This window comes from Lissotriton helveticus, chromosome 2_1 (assembly GCF_964261635.1).
Source record: "Lissotriton helveticus chromosome 2_1, aLisHel1.1, whole genome shotgun sequence".
Taxonomy (NCBI): Eukaryota; Metazoa; Chordata; class Amphibia; order Caudata; family Salamandridae; genus Lissotriton; species Lissotriton helveticus.
The window spans coordinates 1,058,180,941-1,058,201,581 of NC_136059.1; the positions used below are offsets into that span (position 1 = coordinate 1,058,180,941).

Genomic DNA, 20,641 nt, shown 5'->3' on the forward strand with positions numbered 1-20,641 from the left:
GAAGGAGGCCCCTCCAGGGAGGAATTCTGCAGGGAGCAGAAAGAATGCCCTTCTCTCGTGGGTATGCGGCAGCAGGCTGCAGACCAGGCCAATGGTGTTCAGGCCAAAACACATTATGTGTACTGGGAGAATGACCTCCTGTACTCAGAGCCTAAGGCTGCTGAACCTGGGTCAGCCCGTGTGCTGGTGGTACCCCAGAAGTTCAGAGCCTTCCTACTGGGACTGGCTCATGATGTGCCTTTAGCAGGACATTTGGGGATGGACAAGACCTATGACAGGCTTGTCACCCACTTCTACTGGCCCCAAATGCACAAGAGCTCAGATGCTCATTGTAGGACCTGTCCAACCTGCCAGGCAAGTGGGAAGTGCGGAGGGAAGAACAAGGCTCCCCTCCAACCCTTCCCTGTGGTCAGTACGCCATTCCAACGAGTAGGTATTGATATTGTTGGGCCTCTGGACCCCAAGACAGCCATGGGCAACAGGTTCATCCTGGTCTTGGTGGATCATGCCACCCGGTACCCTGAAGCCATCCCTCTGAGGACAGTGACGGCCCCCGTGGTGGGGCGTGCACTAATGGGAATTTTCTCCAGAGTGGGGTTCCCTCTAGAGGTGGTGAGCGACAGGGGGACCAACTTTATATCCAAGTATATGAAGTCCCTTTGGCAAGAGTGTGGTGTAACCTACAAATTCACCACACCTTACCATCCCCAAGGAAATGGGTTGGTTGAAAGATTTAACCGAACCCTGAAGGGCATGATCATGGGCCTGGAAGGTCCAATGAGGCGTAAGTGGGACGTCCTCTTACCATGCCTGCTCTTTGCATACCGCGAGGTGCCACAGAAGTCTCTAGGGTTCAGCCCCTTTGAGCTGCTGTATGGCCACCCCGTGAGAGGACCACTGAGTTTGGTAAAGGAAGGCTGGGAGCAATCTCCCAGGAAACCTCCCCAGAATGTATATAGCTACATGCTGGCCTTCAGAAACCAAACCAGGCGCTTCAGACAACTTGCTGAGGCAAATCTGGAAGCAAGCCAGGAGGAGATGAAGCGGTGGTACGACCAGAATGCCACTCTGGTAGAGCTTCAGCCTGGACAGGAGGTGTATGTCTTGGCCCCAGTGGAACCCTGTGCACTTCAGGATAAGTGGACAGGCCCATTTGAGGTTGTGGAGCGCAAGAGCTCAGTGACATACTTGGTGGACATGAAGACGCCCAGGAATCCTTTAAGGGTCTTACATGTCAACCGCCTCAAGCCCCACTTGAAAAGGTCCGAAGTGGGCATGCTGTTGGCCACTGATGATGGAATGGAAGAGGAGTCTGAGCCTCTTCCTGACCTCTTAGTGGCCTGTGAGAAAGATGGGTCAGTGGATGGAGTTAACCTCTCACCCACCCTGACCCCTGAGCAACAGGAAGACTGCCGCCAGTTGCTGGGGCAGTTTCCAGACCTGTTCTCCCTGGTTCCTAGTGTCACAGATTGGTGCGTCCATGATGTGGACACAGGGGACAGCTTACCTGTGAAGCACAAGGCTTACAGGGTAACTGACAGGGTACGGGCCTGCATCAAGGAGGAGGTCTCCAAGATGCTTGCTCTTAGGGTGGTTGAGTCTTCCAGCAGTCCTTGGTCCAGCCCCGTGGTCTTGGTCCCAAAGGCTGCTGCGCCGGGAGCCACACCTGAACTCCGGTTCTGTGTGGACTACAGAGGACTCAATTCAGTCACCAAGACTGACGCGCACCCTATCCCCAGAGCTGATGAGCTCATTGATCGGCTAGGGGCTGCCCGGTTCCTCAGCACGTTTGATTTAACGTCTGGGTACTGGCAGATCGCCTTGACCGATGGGGCAAAGGAGAGGTCAGCATTCTCCACACCAGATGGGCATTTCCAGTTCCGGGTTATGCCATTTGGGATGAAGAATGCCCCTGCCACCTTTCAGAGGTTGGTCAACCAGGTGTTGGTCGGGCTGGATGAGTTCAGTGCCGCCTACCTGGATGACATCGCAGTGTTCAGTGGCACCTGGCCAGAACACCTGCGGCACCTCTGGGAAGTGTTGATGGCGCTGCGCAAGGCAGGCCTCACAATCAAGGCAAGCAAGTGCCAGATTGGGCAGGGTTCCGTGGTGTACTTGGGACACCAAGTGGGGAGTGGCAAGGTGGCACCCTTGCAACCCAAAATTGAGACCATCCTGGCTTGGGAACCCCCCAAGACCCAGACTGCAGTGAGAGCCTTCCTGGGGCTCACTGGGTATTACAGGAGGTTTGTCAAGGGCTATGGCACTATTGTGACCCCCTTGACAGAACTGACTTCTAAGAAGCAGCCCAGGAATGTGATTTGGACTGACACCTGTCAGAAGGCTTTTGACACCCTGAAGACTGCCATGTGCACGGCGCCCGTGCTCCTGGCTCCTGATTTCTCCAAGGAATTCATAGTGCAAACAGACGCTTCCGAGCATGGTGTAGGGGCTGTTCTCTCACAGATGACTGAGGAGGGCTGGGACCAACCCGTAGCCTTCATCAGTAGGAGGTTACTTCCACGGGAAAGTAGGTGGAGTGCAATAGAGCGAGAAGCATTTGCTGTGGTCTGGGCGCTGAAGAAGCTAAGACCCTACTTGTTTGGGTCTCACTTCCGGGTTCAGACGGACCACAGGCCCCTCAGATGGTTGATGCAAATGAGGGGTGAGAACCCAAAACTGTTGAGGTGGTCCATCTCCCTACAGGGTATGGACTTCACGGTGGAACACCGCCCTGGCACAGATCACGCCAACGCTGATGGTCTGTCCAGATTTTTCCGCCTTAGTGATGAGGAACTCCCTGGGGAAGGGTAGTTCTCCCCACATTTCAGCTGGAGGGGACACGTGTTAGACCTGGCACCTTGGCGTGAGTTTCCCTTCCACTTTTTGCTGTTGTGCCTCGAATGTTTTGATGGTGTCTGCTACTCAGGGCACTGCGCCACGGCCAACCCGTGCCGCAGTGCAAGTGCTCCCTACTGTAAAGTGTACATGTGATTGATGTCCATGATTGGTTCATTGGATTTACTGTTAGTCCCTAGTAAAGTGCACTAGGAGTGCCAGGGCTTGTGAATGCCAATACTGCTAGTGGGCCTGCAGCGCTGGTTGCGCCACCCACAGAAGCAGCCTTAAAATGTGTCTAGGGTCTGCCATTGCAGATCCTGCGTGCAGTCTGGTACTGTCACCCTGGCTGGGCAAGTGCACACACTTGCCAGCCCCTAAACCTTCCCTTAAACTTCATATTAGTCACCCCGATGGTAGGCCTGAGGGCAGGGTGCATTGTAAGGATAAGGTAGGACATGCCCTGATGTGTGTGGCATGTTCTAATAGTGAATTACTGCCAAATTCGTTTTTCACTATTGTAAGGCTACCTGTTCCCTTCTAGGCCAGATGGGCTGCTGGAATTATTACACTCTATAATCCCAGCAGGCTCAGGGAACATGGTAGAAATTCATGTTTAGTATGCCTGAACTCAGAATAATAAAATACTTCTTTTAGTAAAGTTTATTTTAATATCCTGTGTTTGCAAATGCTACTTTTAGAAAGTTAGCATTTGCTTGCCTAACCATTTCAGCCCGCCTCTGCTTGGATGTGGATCTGACTGTCTGGTGTGTGTGAGTGACAGGGCTGGGAGTTGACAGGTAGTGATTAGCAGGAGGGCCCCTTAATGGGTGGTGGGAGTTTCCCCTGAATGATGCATCAGGCTGTGCTCTGCCACCACAATGCTGGCTCCGCCCCCCTGGGGGGCGACTGATGACTCAGCCTGCACCTGGCCCAGGAAGGACCGAAGCTTGTCAACAAAGTACTCAGGCCACTCCTGCCCTCTCAATGCCGGCTCCGCCCCCCTGGGGAGCGGCTGATGTGCCTGCCCTCACACTGAATGCAGAAGTCATAAGAACCCACAACAAGTACTCAGAGACTGAAGCAGTTATGCAGAGGCCCCCCTGGCCAGTGAGAACAAAAGAAACTGTGTATAAAAGTAGGAGCCCTGCTCCTTGTAAATTAGATCCAGTTTGCGCAAAGAAGAAGCTCTGCCTGAAGAGAAGGACCCTGGAAGCTGCAAGGAGAAGTACTGACTCTGATCCCAAGAGACTGGCCTGTAGTGGGTGCCTTGCTGCTGAAGGAGAGCAGGAGAAGAAAGACTGAAAGACTTTGCTTTTATCCACCTTGTGCTAAAACTTTTAACAAGATCTCCAAGGGCTTGCTGTGAACTTGCCCCCTGACCAGCGCCCCAGGACCAGTGGGCGCTACCCTGTCCCCCTGGAAGAAGGAGCCGCTGTGAGCCAGCAACCTGATCGGCACAGCTGCTGAAGGAAAGAGGAGCGCGCCGTGAAAGAATCCCTGCGCCCCTCCTACGAGGCCCTTGGCACCCCGACCCGCCGAGCACCGCATCTGCTAGCTGGCCGGCACCAGGTGACACCGAAAGGCCCAGCCTCGCTGGACTAATCACCGTCCCTACCGCCTGCCTAACTGCGAAGCACCGCAAGAACGGACTGAGCCAAGTACCCGCTGTGACCTGAGAGGCTTGTGTGTGCCTCACGCTGCTACCCGGGGCTCTGTCCCCCTTTTCCAGGACCTGAGGTGTGTCGCCGTCTACCCGACCCGCGCCGCAACGCCAACCTAAGAGCCAGAGCCGAGCCGCCGCTCGCTCCAACCTCGAGAGGAAGACACCGCGACGTGAACCGCCGAGCCGGCCTACACCCGACCCCTGCAGAAAGACAAAGGTACTGTTTCCCGTCCCGCGGTGCGAGCCGCTGTCCCACCTCGCTCGCACCGACATCTACTTCAGCCGAGCCCCCGGAGCCGCGCAGTGAGCGCTCCCCGGGCCCCCGCTCTCTCCCCTGACAGCCGCGCAGCGCGCTCGTCAGGCCGGCAGTGACTCCCCGGCCGCCGATCTCGCTAGAAGCGTGAGATCGGGCAGACCGGGTCCGATCGTGGGCGCAGAGAGGCCCTGGCTGATTGAAGTTCTTGCTAAAGGAACGTACCAGGACTAGGGAAGAGTCCGCAACCCTTTTTGAAGCACCAGAACGATTCGTTAACGCTGATACAAAGACCTGTGGCATAATCAAAGAGTAACTGGAACCATTTTTCTTAAACTACGCAAAGACTGTATTTACAAGCCTGATCTAAAGATATATATAAAGAAGATATTTTTACAGAAGTACAGTCTCGTGTCATTGTGTGGTGGGTTCATGGTCGTTGTGTGTGATGTTGCAAATGTTTAACCTTATGTACTCCAGAGTTTAGCCTAGACTGCTTGCGCCACACTACCTAAAGGGCGAGTAGGGGTTATTTCTGGGAGTAATCCTTTGCCCCGACTTAGAGGAGAGGGTCCCTGCTTGTCGCGAGCACCAACCTGCGCCAACCAGAGACCCCCAATTCTAACAGCCTGCCATAGGAGTGACTGATAGGAGATCTGTGTGTCCATTTTAGGGTTAGATATAGGTATACTATATCTAAAGCAAAGGGTGATTACACCACCTTGCCCCAGCTGTCGTGCAGCCAGTTGTGTCAGTTTAGTTAGTCAGCCCAGGGGTGGCACAATACATGCTTCAGCCCCTGGGAGACTTCTGGGTGCACCTCAGCCCTGGGTACAGGGACTTAGAGAGGGCCCAGTGCCAATTCAGTACCTGAGTACAATTTGGATAGAGAGAACAGCTAGGCTGTGGGTCTGATTAGCAGGCCCACAGCCAGGGAAAGTCGTAAACCAGTGCAGCAAAAAGCAAAAATCTGGGTGATCATAGGATTGCAGACCCTACTCTCCTACAGTCCGTATCCAGCTCCTGGTCGTCGTTGACACCTCCTGGTCCACGTGGCTGCAGAGACAAGCTTCACGACATCACCTGATTGCTTCGCGACATCGCCTGGTTCCTTCCTGGTCACTGGCTAGTGACCCACACTCTGTCCCCTCTGCTTTCAGGTACTCTTCATCCTCGATCCGTCCTTGGATCCAACCGGACACTTCTCTCCTGGTCGCCTGCAGCATCTTTCTTCAAGGCTCCATAGGAATCAGCGACGAAACCCGACACACTTTGACACCGCTTCCTGTGGGTGAGGTAACGCGAGTACTTTGGTGCTCCTGTAGGTATTGACTATCCTAGTGTCTAAGTTTTGAGTAGCTTTCTCCTAGTCCATCCGGAAGTATCCTAAAAGAACTAGTTTCAAATTCTTTTGTTCCCATTCTAACTCTATGGTAGCTCGCGTGTGTGTAAAGACACTGCATGCGCATCCCGTGGGCCTCCTGCTCCCTATCCTTTGGTAGTACAGAGTAGCCCCAGCGATTCTCCAGGCCCTAGGCCTATCCTTTGTTCGTGACGTGGTTCTTATACCACTATTTTAGTATATGGTTCGAAGTGCCCCATGGGCATTACTGTATTTTGTGCAACCTATTGTATGATAATTGAGTACCTTGCTATGTGCTTGTGCCTCTGACCTCATAAGGAGTTCAGAGGATTAATTTAGTAATAAATACATATATTTTATATATATAACCTGTGTGGTGTCCTTTCACTTGGTATTAAAGGGATTGCATATGGTAAAACAGCTGGCTTCACATGCCCTCTTGAGTTTAGCCTAAGACTGCTTTGTCCATGCTACCACTAGGATGGCTGGTCTATAAGGTTGACTTTACGACCATCACCATAAGGGTTGTTTGGACTGGTGCAAGGTGCTCACTAGAATAGTGAACATCATATACCAGGCCAACTTCTCACAACAGTGACTTCCTATTGCAGGCTGTTGCTACATATTTTGCATATACATTGTTGGATTGAGACGTGTCATCGCTTCTCTCTCTTCCATGACCGAGGTCACATGTTGGACATCGGATATTTTTTTTTCTTTCTTCTTCCTTTTTTTCTACCCAGGCCTATTGACTTCCCTATGTCCATGGCTAGAATTGCTTAATTTGAAGTACATTCAATTAATGGGGTTTTGTTCCCATTTTTTCACTGTGGCAATTTGAACTTGGTTCTGACTGTTGTTCTTGAACTCTGCTTTCCTAATTTGCCCCTTTCTTATCCGTGCTCAGATCAAGGGAGGGTGTCATGGGGATGAGCCTTGCATTTACACTGTGTTAAGTTGGCATGAGCTTATTAGAAGTTTAAACGCCATTTTTTCTTTCTGCTGCCTTTGCACACGGCACACATTATTATAAATGTTTAGAGTTTAGCAGAGTGTTTTGCTTCACACGAGAATAATATGTTTTTCTTTCTTAGCAGCCTCGCTTGGTAAGCTTTGTCTGAACAGTGACTGCCGAGGCCTTCAAGGTTATTTCAACACAGTGGTTGTTGTTCGGACTGATCAGCGCACGTTCTAGACATAACAGATATGCAGCTGTGGCCACCTCTGATTTTGGCGCGTTTAATGATGTACTGCGTAGGCATGATCACACACACTTGGAGAACATTTGCATGCAGAGAGCTGGTGCAGAAACTGATGTGATCCATTTCTGCTAGGACCAGAGGTATGGGGCTGCCCTTGTAATCCCAAGAGACCTTCTGTAGATATAACATAACTTACTGGCTAGGGAGGGTAAAGGAAAAGGTGTATTCTAACCTATTTTCCATTTAGCATTGTAACATGCTTTCTCCCTTTGTATTTTATGGAATAGTAACTATGCTGATAATCTTGTTGATTATAATATGCCTGCTTGTATTAGCTAAAATACTGCGCATGAGAACACGGCATTAGAAATAAATATTTCAAACTTGCACGCGTCTCTATTTACTCCCTGTTTTGAACTGGTATGAGAGTATAACGAAAGAGTGTACATGTGTTCCACATTGCTTGAGGTATTCTAAGTTCCATGTTCTGGGTTGTCTAATCATTGGGGTTATGGAAGAACCAATGAGACACTGATTGCTAGTCTGGTAGGGGATTTTGGCTACTAAGGTGAGTTTTGGCACACCCTAATTCACTGAGGTTCCAAGTCTCTATGCACAGTTCTGTGTAAGAGCGGAATCCCTGCTACAAAGCGAATGAAGGGGAACAGCCCCATTCGGGGAAGTGACAGCACTGTGGCATCAAAAGTGATAAAAGGGAAGAGCAGAGCACAGCCACTGCAAAGCAACCCTGCAAGCAAATACAACATTCTCCTGGAGACAGAAAAAACATGTGAAAAAACAGTGAAGGACAAGGAGTCCAGAACAGAAGAGTAATGACAATTTACTCCAAGCCAACACCATCAAGGATAGTCGCGTCCGCTGAAAGGAGCTAAGGCTGAGGCCCAGCCAAGAGACCCCAACTCAGAGGACTGCACATGAGTCAGAAACTCCAAGCAAGGAAAAGGGGTAAGTATGAGAAGGCCCCGCACTGGAAACACCAGGGTGTAGGGATCCAGGAGTACACATGAACCTACCAATCAAGTACCAGAAAGGAAGGAGTGGATGCAAACACACCAAACAAAGCATCCCGCTAAGGAGGAGTGAAAGAGGGCACTCGCAGAAGACGAAGCACCCAGAGGCAGACGAGTCCGGAAGACCAAGCTAAGGGTCCTCGCAGAACGCGGAGGATGGGCGGATCGTGAAGGAATCTGTGGCTAGAACCCTCTCTACCAGATACATGGGCGCCACCAAAGGCATTCTAAACCAACCAGAAGGGAATTGCACCTGCAACGCACTTAAACACCAGGGAGAGCAGAGACCCGAAGGCGACCACGACTCCTAAGCACAGAACAAACTATATAACAGCTAACAGTACCCCACATAGGGTATGTTAAGTCCCAATACATGGGAACCCTTTTTGGAAGAAACTTCTGCAGCATAGGACAACAGAAAGATCTGCAGGAAAAACTCCTGCAGAAGGCTTGTCAAGCAGCCAAAGAGAAGAACAGAAGGCCTAATCTCAGGGCCAACCTGGTGTAGATAACCCAAAGCAAAAACAAAGAGTCAAGAAGGGCCGTCCAGAAGCCAACAGAACCACAGTCCCAACAAAGAGGAGTCGAATGCACATGAAGCACACAGATCACACAACAGGGGCGACCCGCCCCAATGAAAGAACAGCTCCCAAAAACCAGATCAACTCACAGGTCACTGAGGGGGAGACGAAGAAGGAGGAGGAGGAGGAGGAGGAGGAGGAGGAGGCCAAAGCCCCGCCAAGAACCTCTGGATGGCTGAGTCTGCCAGGGCGTGGAACAAAAGAGTGCCATTGAAGGAAAGATCTACTAGCCGTTCCCGAACATTTTCCGGAAACACACTGTCCCGAAGCCAATCATGGTGGCGAAGACCAACCGAAGAAGCCATGGCACGACCAAGCACCTCCAAGATGTCCAGAGCGGAGCGAAGAATAAACACCACCAGCTCTTGGCCATCTAACGCATGGTGCCACAAATCAACACCAGAACCCTCCTGAGAAACTGCAGATTCAAGGGACTCTACCGAGTCCCACAAGCAAGAGGTGGCCCTAGTCAACACACAAAGTGTTGAGGCCCCGCAGAGCAGTACTGGTCGAAACGAACATATTGCGCCCCCGAGTCCAGCCAGTGGGCCTCCAATGATGGTAGAGACAACAGCGACGGCAGGGAGGGAAAGGCAGTCCGCAAAAGGGGGCCACTGGCAGAGGGGTGGAGGGAAAGACACACCGGGTCACGCGGTGCTGTAAGGTGCCGGTGCATAAGGTGTTGGTGCACCGGGTCCCCCGCAGCGGGACGGCCCCAAGTCCCCAAAAGAGAAGAATGGAGCAAACCTTCAAAGGGAAGCAGCAGCTCCCTACCACCAGAGCCCTGATGGAGAACCTCCAGAACATGATCCGCTGGGAAATGGGCAGCTGGATCACCCATGCGCAAAATTCCCACAGCCATGGAAACAGCGCAAGTGAAGGCCGCACCCGCCTCCGTAGGGCCCAGTGGTGGGGAAAGCAGCTCCTCTGTGGGCGACGGCTGCAAGCTAAGGTGGCCATTCCCTAAGCCAATCAGAGTGGGGAAGGGCGAGGTCCAGAAAGGAGAAAGAGAATCCGAGGTCCTGTGGTTCCTCTGGTGAAAACCGCGGCGACGGCTAGGAGCCGTCCTTTGATGATGTCGGGAAAAAGGCACAACGCGGCGGACCATCTCCGGCGAGGACAACACCAGCAGGCGCCCAACCTCTGGGGAAGAGGGGGCATCCTTAGACGAGTCCACGACCTGATGCCTGTTAGGTGCCGTAGAGGCCGCAACCAGGAGCAGGGCGTCGTCGTCGTCCAGCACCAAAGGAGACGCCGGACAGGTCTCTGCAACATCACACGACGCAGGAGACCGGGGCTGGGCCGGAGCCGAGGCGGCTAAGTGATGCGCCGACTCGACCTCTGACGCAGGGACGAGAGGGGCCCGGGAGGAACAAGGGGTCCCCCGCCAGCCTCGACCCATGACGGGACGAGGAGGGTCTGCCGACCACTGTGGCGCCACCAGGTCCAGCAGCTGCAGACGCCGCAGCGGCGTCACCTCGGCCTCAGACAGAATTGCCGCCTGTTCAAAGGGCTGAGAGGGGCTCGGAGATGCTACCCGAGCCCCGGCAACCTCCTGCGACACCACAGGGACTCCCACAGGAGTTTGCGGCGAAGCCGGGCGCCGTGGTCTGTAGGAGGGACCCCCGAAGGGCCGCACCCCAACGGCACTACATTCTCCGAGCCTGAATCCGAACCAGTCGGCGCCGGAGCCGCCGGCGACGCCGCGGAGGGCCACACACAGGGCAAGGTTCCGCCGACGTCCCAGGAGGGGAAGGAGGAGATGCCAGCGAGGCCTGCAAAGCCGCCGCATATGTCTCCATCTGGGCTCTCGACGCCCCCTCACCGGGAAACGGTGGATAGCGGGTCGCAGCACCCGCGGAGAGCCCATGCCCCTGACAGGCCAGAAACCAGCTCTCGGGGACAAACTGCGACACTTAACGACAGGGGAGCGCGCTGTTGCGGCTTAGGAGAGGGATGAGGACGAAGACGGCGGCTTCGAAAACCTTCCGCAGAAGCTGAACGAGGTGAAGAAGCCAATCTAGACAGCGAGCCGATAGAAGTTTCATCCGGCACTCCCGTCGCGACTTCGGCTTCAACTGCTGGCACGCCTCGCAATCAGAGGAGTCGTGATGTTCCTCCAAGCACCACATGCAAATGAGGTGAGGATCCGCCGTCGATATCAGCCGTCCACAAGACGAGTACATCTTAAAGCCCGAGGGCATCTGCACACTGTTCCCACAAACACACGCAATAGCGAAAGGGAAAGGCCTAAACAGGCCCGGAGCACGAACCGAATCCAGGTTGCACGCGGAAAAGGAAAAAATGAATGTCTCGCGACGGGGTGGGGCTTATGTGACCTCGCTGACGTCACGCCCGGGGACGACGTCAGGACGGAATCACGTGGTACCGCCCCTGGCACGCAGAGATGCTGTGGCAAAGAAGATTTTCCAGATCCAGTTTCACGCCTGGGGATAATTCTACGTTAAGGAATCTGCGGCTAGTAGTCTCTATCAGATTTCATGGTTTACCTCTTTCCTCCAAAATAGATCTCAAAGAGTCAAGATCCATCAATCCTGGTCTAACCCCGTCCCAGTCACGTTAGGAGTACTGCACGGCTCTTCCCTTTCACCCACCATTTTCAACATCTTCATGGAGCCTCTCACCAAACTTCTCAGTCTCTCCAATGTCTGTTTTCACATGTATGTAGACAACACCCAACTCTACATCAAGATTCACTCACTTGAGGATATCAAATCTCTCAACTCAACGCTATGAAAAACTCAAGCATGGTTGGCCGAAAACCATTTGAAACTAAACTCTCTCAAAACGGAATTTCTCTTAATCGCCCCCCTCCCAAACAAATCGTCCAACATCCTTGACTGGATGAAGCACCTAACAGCACTCAAAGGACAACCACTCATTGTCGAATCAGCGAAATCATTGGGTGTGACACTGGACAGAAACCTAAAGATGCAGAAATATATCAGCGCTTCCACAAAAAGGGCACATTTTCACATGAACACATTAAAAAGCCTGAAACCCTTCCTGCCAGCAAACGACTTCAGACAAGCAGTTCAAGCCCCAGTAATCCCCTGAGTGGAATATGGGGCTGTAACCCTGTGCGGCCTCCCCCGATCGATGACAGCCCCGCTAAGAGCCGCTATCAACTCAGCCACAAGACACATCACAGGTTCAAAAAGAAACACTCACATCTCTCCCCAGAGCTTAGAGCCCTGAACTGGCTACCGTTCAAAGCTAGAAATCACTTGCAAATTGCATGTATGACACACAAGGCCTTACATCACAACACTCCGAGCTATCTAGCCCAGAAACTGGTGCTCTCTGCTGGTAATAGGTCCTCTAGGAACTCCAGGAATCTTCTACTGAAACCACAAAGATTTGCCAAGAAGAAAACATACAAAGGACCTTCTCGGGAATGGCACCTAAGATTTGGAATGCTTTGCCTACAGAAACAATACTGAACCCTTCTATTGCCTACTTCAAAAAAGCCGGGGCAGGAGGAGGACCTTGCGGTGCCGGGGGCGGCGCCGGCAACGGAGCCTGAAGCAAGAAAGAGCCCTCAGCTGGGACCGCGGGCCCGAAGGCGCGCCGGCGGGAGCCCGAGGCCTGAAAAGGCGGTCCATGGCAGCAAGAAAATCTTGCACCTGGGCAGGAGTCGCCGATGGACCCGGATAAGGTGGGTAGGCCACCGGACTCACAGGCTCCAAAGGAGCCGCGTGAGTCGGAACCCTGGCCCCCTCGTCCGTGTCCGGAGACCAATGGGGGGACGTCGGATAGCGGAAACGCTTCTTTGACGACTTCTTCTGACGTCTCCTACCCAATTCAGAGTGAGAAGACTTCGACCCGAGGAGCGATGGTGATGGCTCCGCGAGCGGTCCCTCGAACAACCCATGGACCTCGAATGCGCAGTGACGACTGCCCGACCTCCAGCAGCTTGCGGAACTGCTCCCGCAAGACCTTTGGAGCCATGGCCAGACAGTCGGAACATGACGGGGAGTCATGGTCCCGCAGGATTTAAATCCAGGCATTCCTACGTGGCACTAGGAGTCAAAGACTCAAAAATGGAAGACAAAAAAGTCTCAAAAGTTTAGTCAAAAAATGACTAGGGTACGTGCTCTAACCGGATCTGCGCTAGCTGGCGCGGAAAAAGAAAGAACTGATGTCAGAGCGCATGGGTGGCAATTAAGTAGTCTCTGTGACGTCATCTCGGCGCCTACGACGGCAGCGTCGGACGCGGAGCCGCACAACGCCACCTTCCAACGCTCAGGGGTACTGCTGACGAAAACTTTCTGGATCCAGTCTGACGCCTGGGGATATTATAAGGTAAGGAATCTATCACTAACGTGTCTCTTTCAGATGTCACCTTTGTCTGTCCATGTTGTTTGAGTTCTGCCACCACCATGTCTCTTTCTTTAGCTGCTTGTCCCAGTGATGGCTAACCTCCCATGGCTCTATGTGGCGTACGCCGTGCTTTCTGTTGTTCCCAACATCTTGTAGCCCCAGCTAACCGTCCATCGTTACCTCTTTCTTACTTTCTAACCAGTCGCGCACCTCTGACAGCGAGGTGAAAAATACAGTCTTTCCTGAGTCTAGCACTCGAAATTTGGCAGGGAATTTAAGTTAGTATTTGATGTCAAGTTGCCAGAGCTGTCGTTTGAAGTCCAGGAAAGATTCACGGTGTCTATGAACCTCCTTGGTGTAACTGGAAATAGAAAGAGAGTCCCACTGCTCACCTGCCACTGGCCTTGGCTCCTTGAGACTTGAAAGATGTGATCCCTTTTCTGTAAGTAAACAGCTGTGCCACCACTGGTCTAAGAGGGCTCCAGGCAAGTGTTTTCTAGTGGGCACTCGATTCCACAGAGAAAAAGTGTGACATCTTCCCTCCCAAGATCGCGTTTGCCAGCTAGTCCTCAAGGTACAACTCACTGCGTTCCCGCTGGTAGGCCACAATGTACATGTTATTGCGCATAGAATGGCCTTCTGCGTCATCAGCTTTTGCGATTGCATGTCAGTCACCGTTGGTTGTATAAGAGCCATTGTGGATTCTGTAGTATCTACACGCTTTCTATGGTCTGCACGCAAAAGCCCTATTTTACATGTAAACACACTCAACTTAGGCTCAGGTGTCTGTATGACATCTTTAATGTCTTGCAGGAGCATCCAGAACTGCCCTGAGGGGGGTTGAGTAGTCCAGTCACCAATGCACACATCAAGCTTGTGGAGCGTATTTGGATCTCTGCACCAGTCTTTGGGAACCTCGGTTACACCATGGGAGGCACCTGTGCAATGCGGGGGCAGGTGGCCCCTAATATGACCAAGAAGAACTCATGGGCCTTCTCCGAGTTGATAGGTTCTAGTCTTCTTTTGTTGGGGCTGCAGTCCAAAGCAGCTCTATGGGGTTCCCTAGTGGCAATTACTCCTTAGTTTCAATGCCGCTCTACTGGGGCCTCACGCTGCAGCTGGAGGGGGCGGGGAGGGTGCAAAAGAGGCAATGCACTAGCATATTACTGCCCCTGAAGCAAGAGTTCCCCACCCCAGGTCTGCCTTTTTGTGCTCTCCTGAAGGTGAGGCCGTTCGCCTCCCCAAGTCTTCCTGTAGCAAGGGGCAGCTATGCGCAAGTCAGCCACCTGTCGATAAGTCGCAGGTCTATCAATGGCGCTTCCTCGGGGCAATCTCTCTGCACAAGGTTCCTGTTGTCGTGCAGGCCCCTGCCTATGCCTCGGTACCACTTTATGTGGTAGGTCCATGGGTGGAGAAGCAGAGAGCACACCAGCAATGTTCTCACAGGACGCGGTCTCCTCCTGAGGCTCCCTCTGTGCAGCAGTCTTGGCAGCGCTTCGCTGCAAGGCTGCTCACCACCCCAAATCCCTACAATTCGTCTCAGCCCTGGCCTGCAGCTGCTCTGATACCTGGAAGGTGGGTCCTGCAGCAGAGGCCTCAACCGCCGCAGTCCATTGGCGGGCGACGCATGTGGCTGCCTAGGCTCCAGGTGCCTTCTACCTGGTCCCAATGGGATGAGAGGGATCTTTGTGCTCGTCCGGGGAGACCGGTAGGCAGTTTGCTTCCGATGGGCACATCTTGGGAGCTCGCTAGGTTGCGACCATCACAGCTGCCATTTTGGTCACACCTTACACACTGCCTCCAAGTTAAGCCTGACTGCTTTTGTAGCAAATTACCAGAGGATTAAGCACATGATAATTGAGTGACTTTTACAGTTCACCCATACAGAGTTTGGAGTTGCTGCTTGAGAAGGGCTCATACCCCACCTCAACCAGCACCCCAATTTCTCACAGCCGCCTACACAGTGATAGTTTAGGATGAAGCAATAAAAAGGAGTTGCAGTCAGTGGCATCATGTCATCAGAATTTAGAACCACCAAATGCCATTGCAATCAACTCAATCACAAATGGAGGTTGAGCCATAACGACACGGACAGGAGCACATAAGGAAAGCCCTCAGAAGAATTCATCAGCAAATCGGAGACACCAAAAGACCCACTCTCACCGATCACATCAGAAATAATACCATTGGCACCAAGGGCATTTTCTCCATTGTGAAGGGCTCCTCTTTTTCAGGTAGTTCAACTTGCTTAGCCCCTTCACAGGACCTCTACACCCAGATGTCCCTCCTTTTCATCAGCAAGATCAGCAACATCTACAACTTCGAACCTAAACCAGATCTAATCACTCCTGCAGTCCTCCTGCAGAAAACCACCTTGACTACCTGGCCCACCATCACCACAGAAGAAACCTCCTCAACCATGCAGTACATACACTTTGGAACGCTCTCGGACCACTACCCCATCACATCTTTGCCAAAGGACTTGATCCCTACAGCGCAGCCTTTATCACAATAATGACTGATAAGATCAACACAGCCAACTTCCCAGAAGCATGCCACAGTACTCAGAGTACTCCTATTTCCTAAAGAGACCATCAGCAGATTTAAAGACACCGGCCAACTACTGCTACCTTACCCAGCAAAATTCATGGAATCATCAATAAGCAACTAGTCTCTTACCTCAATGACATTTACCTCCTCGACACAGCCCAAAACAGCAATAGGCCGCACTCATCACTGCCATAGATGACAGCTAACTAATTATCAACAGAAAGACACCTCAAACACAGTCACCCACCCCATCCTCACTCAACACATCCAGGAGTGCCCTGTGCTCCGATAAACCTGCTCCTTCTTAAGAGATCGCACCCAGTCATTCAACCTGACTCCCTTCAACTCAGTTACTGCCGACCTCATCTTTCGAGTCCCCCTGAAGGTCAATGCTCAGCCCTGAACGTATCAACGCCTACGTATACCAACTCAACATCATCCTTAACCACGGAATCAACGTCATCTCCTACGCAAAGGACAGCAAGCTCAACCACTCCCTTTCCAACAAAAGACCAAGCGCCCTGACCACCTTCATCCCATGCATGTACAAAGTTATCAGCTGGATGAAAATCAACTGCTTTAAACTCAATACGGAAAGAAAGGAAGATGTACTCTTCAGAAGAGATACATCACTGTAGAACTCCACCTGGTAAGCAGCAGAACTTAGACCCACACACCGCCCAGCAACCAAAAGACCGATGGATAATGTACGACAACCAACTAGTCATGACCAGACAAGTGAACACAATCTTTACCTCTTGTGTCCGTACCCTCAGAATGCTCAGGAAAGCTTGAAGTGGCCCCAAACCAACACATCTAGAACTGTCATCCAGCTCCTAATCACCAGCAAGGCAACAGGCTTCATATTGGAATCAACACCCATCTGACCAGGAAACTCCAGACCATTAAAAACTCATGGGCCAGATTTAAACTCAGGCTTCCTCGGCACGCCTCATAGTCCGCCCAGGCTTCCCATCCACAGATGCACACTTGGCAAACTCCTCATAAACACCTAAAAAGCCTTGCCCCGTCTACCTCAACAACTATGGCAACAATCATTCACCCACTAGAAACTTGCGCTCAGCCGGACTCTTACTCTCATACACCACCTGCATATGCAAAACCAGAGCTGGAGGTCGTGCCTTCCCCTACCTTGTCCCAAACGTCAGGATTGTCCTGCCCTTCTAATCAGAACAGACTCCTTAGTTCTTGACTTCAGTAAGAAACTGAAGATGTGTCTCTCCACCAACACGCGGCCTAGACACAGCTTAGATGGTCCCAGCTTTCAGTCCCAGAGTACCCTCCAGGGTGAGTCGAACACTCTCCAAACACCCATTACACAACAGGCTGCGCGAGCCCAGAAGCAAGATGCATTATGTGACATGGATTCTACTAGCGCATTTCTTGCTGCATCTACAACAGACCTTAAGCCTTGAAATTATAACCAATTCACTGTCAAAATGCTGAGGAATTTAGTCAGTGAGGCACTGAAAGAGCTCCAGAACCATGTTGATGAGGTGCAGAAAAACAGGACTAGCACCAACAAGCCAGTCGGTACCTAATATACTTTGATGTTGTTATATTCATCAGGCAGAGTTACAGATAAAGCCAAATAGCAGTGATTAAGGCTAATATCGGGTGGATAGTTTCTGAAATCTACAGGAAGATGTATTGACTACAACTTTCTTTGCTTATATGTTAACAGTCTGATTCTGTTATCTAGGGCTTTCTTTACACACCTCCGCTCTGTCCTAAGTTATTCTGGTAAGCAGCCATGTATACGTTGGTATACCACAACTTTGAACTAGAACAGAGGTGGATTTTTGGTTTCAGACCCTGAGTTGTGTTTCAATGCAGCAAAGGCTCAAATTGCAGTAGAAAAGCACTGATCACTGCATTATTTTCCCAAATACATACAACTGGCATGAAGGCTGACACAGGATCATTCCACCAATTGACGATGGTATGAAATGGAGAGAATTGTAGATCACACATGAATATATTCACCTGTATTGCCACTTTAATCATAATGCTTGCAATGAACTGTCCTTCAAAGCACAAGATCTTCTGCTGAATGTAGGTGTTGTGGTAACTCTGGGATATCATGACATTATGGGATATCATGACATTGTGCATACTCAAACTATCCATGTAAAGCAGTAGCAATAACCATGTCCATTATTTCCTCTCCTTTTCAGATTGTGGACATTCCTAAGCATCAGCACATAAAGAGAGCATTGGAATATGATTGATGAGAACATAGATAGTCTCAGTTTCTGATCAACCCAGTATGTATACAAGATACTGTGGTTATGGTTTCACAAACATTCTGTGCATGATTCTCAAGCAATTTACATTTCCTTTCATCCCCTCTCAGTGAGGATGGTTTTCGTGGTTACTCAAGAAGACGGGGGCTCCATAAGGGGCATTAAGACACCTTCTAACGTAAAAGTTAAATTGTTTGGAGTACTGTTCATAAGTGTATATTCAATAGACATGGAGAGATTCTGTTCTATACAATCTGACCGTGGTGTATAATAAAGATTCAAACTTTTAAAAAAAAGATAATTTGCATATTTATCAGTTCCTAGCAGTTAACTGAAGAAAATACACTACCTGAGTAGTTATAAAGAAACAGGTAGTAAAGTGTGAGGTTGAGCTATAGAAAATATTCTCAGTTGGATAAGGATGCTAACAGATGGCTGCTTCATCTTGAAATAGGTAACCAAGAAAACCCAGAGAATTAAAGAGGAAGGAGTATGAAGTAGAATAGGGTATGTAACATAGCTAGACTACTCAAAGGTTGAAGTGCTGGAATAATGAGGCGGTAGTCATAGATTAAAACAATATGTTTAGGTTCACTACTGTAAGTATTTTATTGAAATATACATATTTCTTACCTTTTATTGGCTTTGTAACAATTCCTGTTATGCCACTGACAAAGCCCTGTAGAGTGAAACGATGTTATGATCAATTTACAGAAGACAGTTGATTTCATACAATAGTAGTAGAAACATTTAGTTTGAATCTGCTGAATAACACGTTACAGTTCAGAATTTGAATGCACTTTTAAGTATTTTGCCCGTTTAGTCACTCATTTTCACATATTAAAATATACATCCTTTCTTAATGAAACATATCTAAAACAATGTGTGAGCGAGCTATGGGCATGGGAAAGCAAAGTAAATATACCAGAGGTGTTAATAAATGGCAAAGGTGAACTTATGCAAAAGTATGACTAATATTTTTCCAAGTTACAGAATGTGAATACCAATGTTTTTACATATTTTTCAGTCTTCTTTTCCATGGATGATTACTTTGCACTAAGGTTCTAACAAGACATTTTACAATTCACATGACACAGCATTCTGGGATCTGACTAGGAACCAAAAGCAATCAGGTTGGGGGTCTATTTGAAGTCTATACATTTCAAAGGAGAAAGCCTCACAAATTGATCGAAAAAATTGTAGTAAAAGAGAAAACTCAGTGGTGTCAGATGGTGTCTTGGTGAAGGAGTAGAATAAGTTACTAACCTTCGGAAATGCATCATCTGTAAGAGGCTCCATCTAGCTACAGATTTATTTACCATAGAATTATTGCCAGGCATCGGACTGGATCAGGAAATTTTTTGTGAGCAGTACCCATGGGCGCTGGTAGGTGGCGTTGTTCGTCTCTGTCTGGCACTGTCTGTGCCGGAAGTTATGTGCGTGGTGCATATATAGGCACAACCACAGCACACTGACGTCAGTTTCTTTTCATGACTTTCCGCACCAGGAGTGCAGAGCCACAAAGAACACCGACCACTGGTGTGCAAATCTAGGGCCCTGAAAGGGGAACAGCCCTATACCCAGAAATCCATTTGCAAAGCGAGGAGGATGGTTGGGTTGGAAAGGAATCTGAGGCTAGACAGTCTCTACCATTTTGTAATGTACTAACTCCTGAGGCGGAAGCCGGGAGTCACTTTGCTCTTTTTAAAACTTGATTGTTACTGCTTATTATTTGTTTTTAAACCACTCACCCTCTGCCATTATTCTGGTTTCTGCAGCAGATTGAGCGCTGCTTGACACCAGAGACAGACACTCCTCGCCAGCATCCCGCCCAAGCCGCAGGCCACACCCCCTTTTCGGAGGCCCCGCCCCCCGCCAAAGACTACATAGGGTCGCTGATTGCAAGCGCCACCATTTGTAATGTACTAACTCCTGAGGAGGAAGCCGGGAGTCACTTTGCTCTTTTTAAAACTTGATTGTTACTGCTTATTATTTGTTTTTAAACCACTCACCCTCTGCCATTATTCTGGTTTCTGCAGCAGATTGAGCGCTGCTTGACACCAGAGACAGACACTCCTCGCCAGCATCCCGCCCAGGCCGCAGGCCACGCCCCCTTTTCGGAGGCCACGCCCTCACTCCACCCACCCATAAATCATGTGCCTCTTTCGGACGCGCAGCGGACGAGCGCAGCAGGCGCGCCAAAGGTAAGCCCGTCTGCGCCTGTCCGCGTCCGACCGGGGCTAGGGGCCACCCATTCTGCCCACCCCATACAATACTCCTCCGCGCAGCTGGCCAAACTACAAGGCCCATGGCCCCTGGATGATATCGCAAAAGCACAAATCATCAGGCTGGGATTGACTTCCCCACACACTTCCCCTTACTCCCCCCCTTACCCTCTCTTCCTACCATCTTGTCCCTGTTCTGATCCACCAGCTTGTCCTTCCCCCAATGCTTTATCTGCCTTTTACCTTAACACCAGGTCAGCAGTCAAACACCACCACGAACTCTTTACCTTATTGGACCTGCATAAACCCGACCTCTTATTT

At 50.6% G+C, this 20,641-nt stretch overlaps 1 protein-coding gene across 2 annotated transcripts in view; it reads right to left on the reverse strand.

Moving 5' to 3' along the window:
• VPS13A (vacuolar protein sorting 13 homolog A) overlaps positions 1 to 20,641 on the reverse strand; it is a 2,196,319-nt gene that overhangs the window by 272,518 nt on the left and 1,903,160 nt on the right. For both annotated transcript variants that reach the window (XM_078675860.1, XM_078675861.1), the window contains exon 66: positions 18,729 to 18,774. In XM_078675860.1, the coding sequence (XP_078531986.1) occupies positions 18,729 to 18,774 (46 nt within the window). The remainder of the gene's footprint in view (positions 1 to 18,728; positions 18,775 to 20,641) is intronic.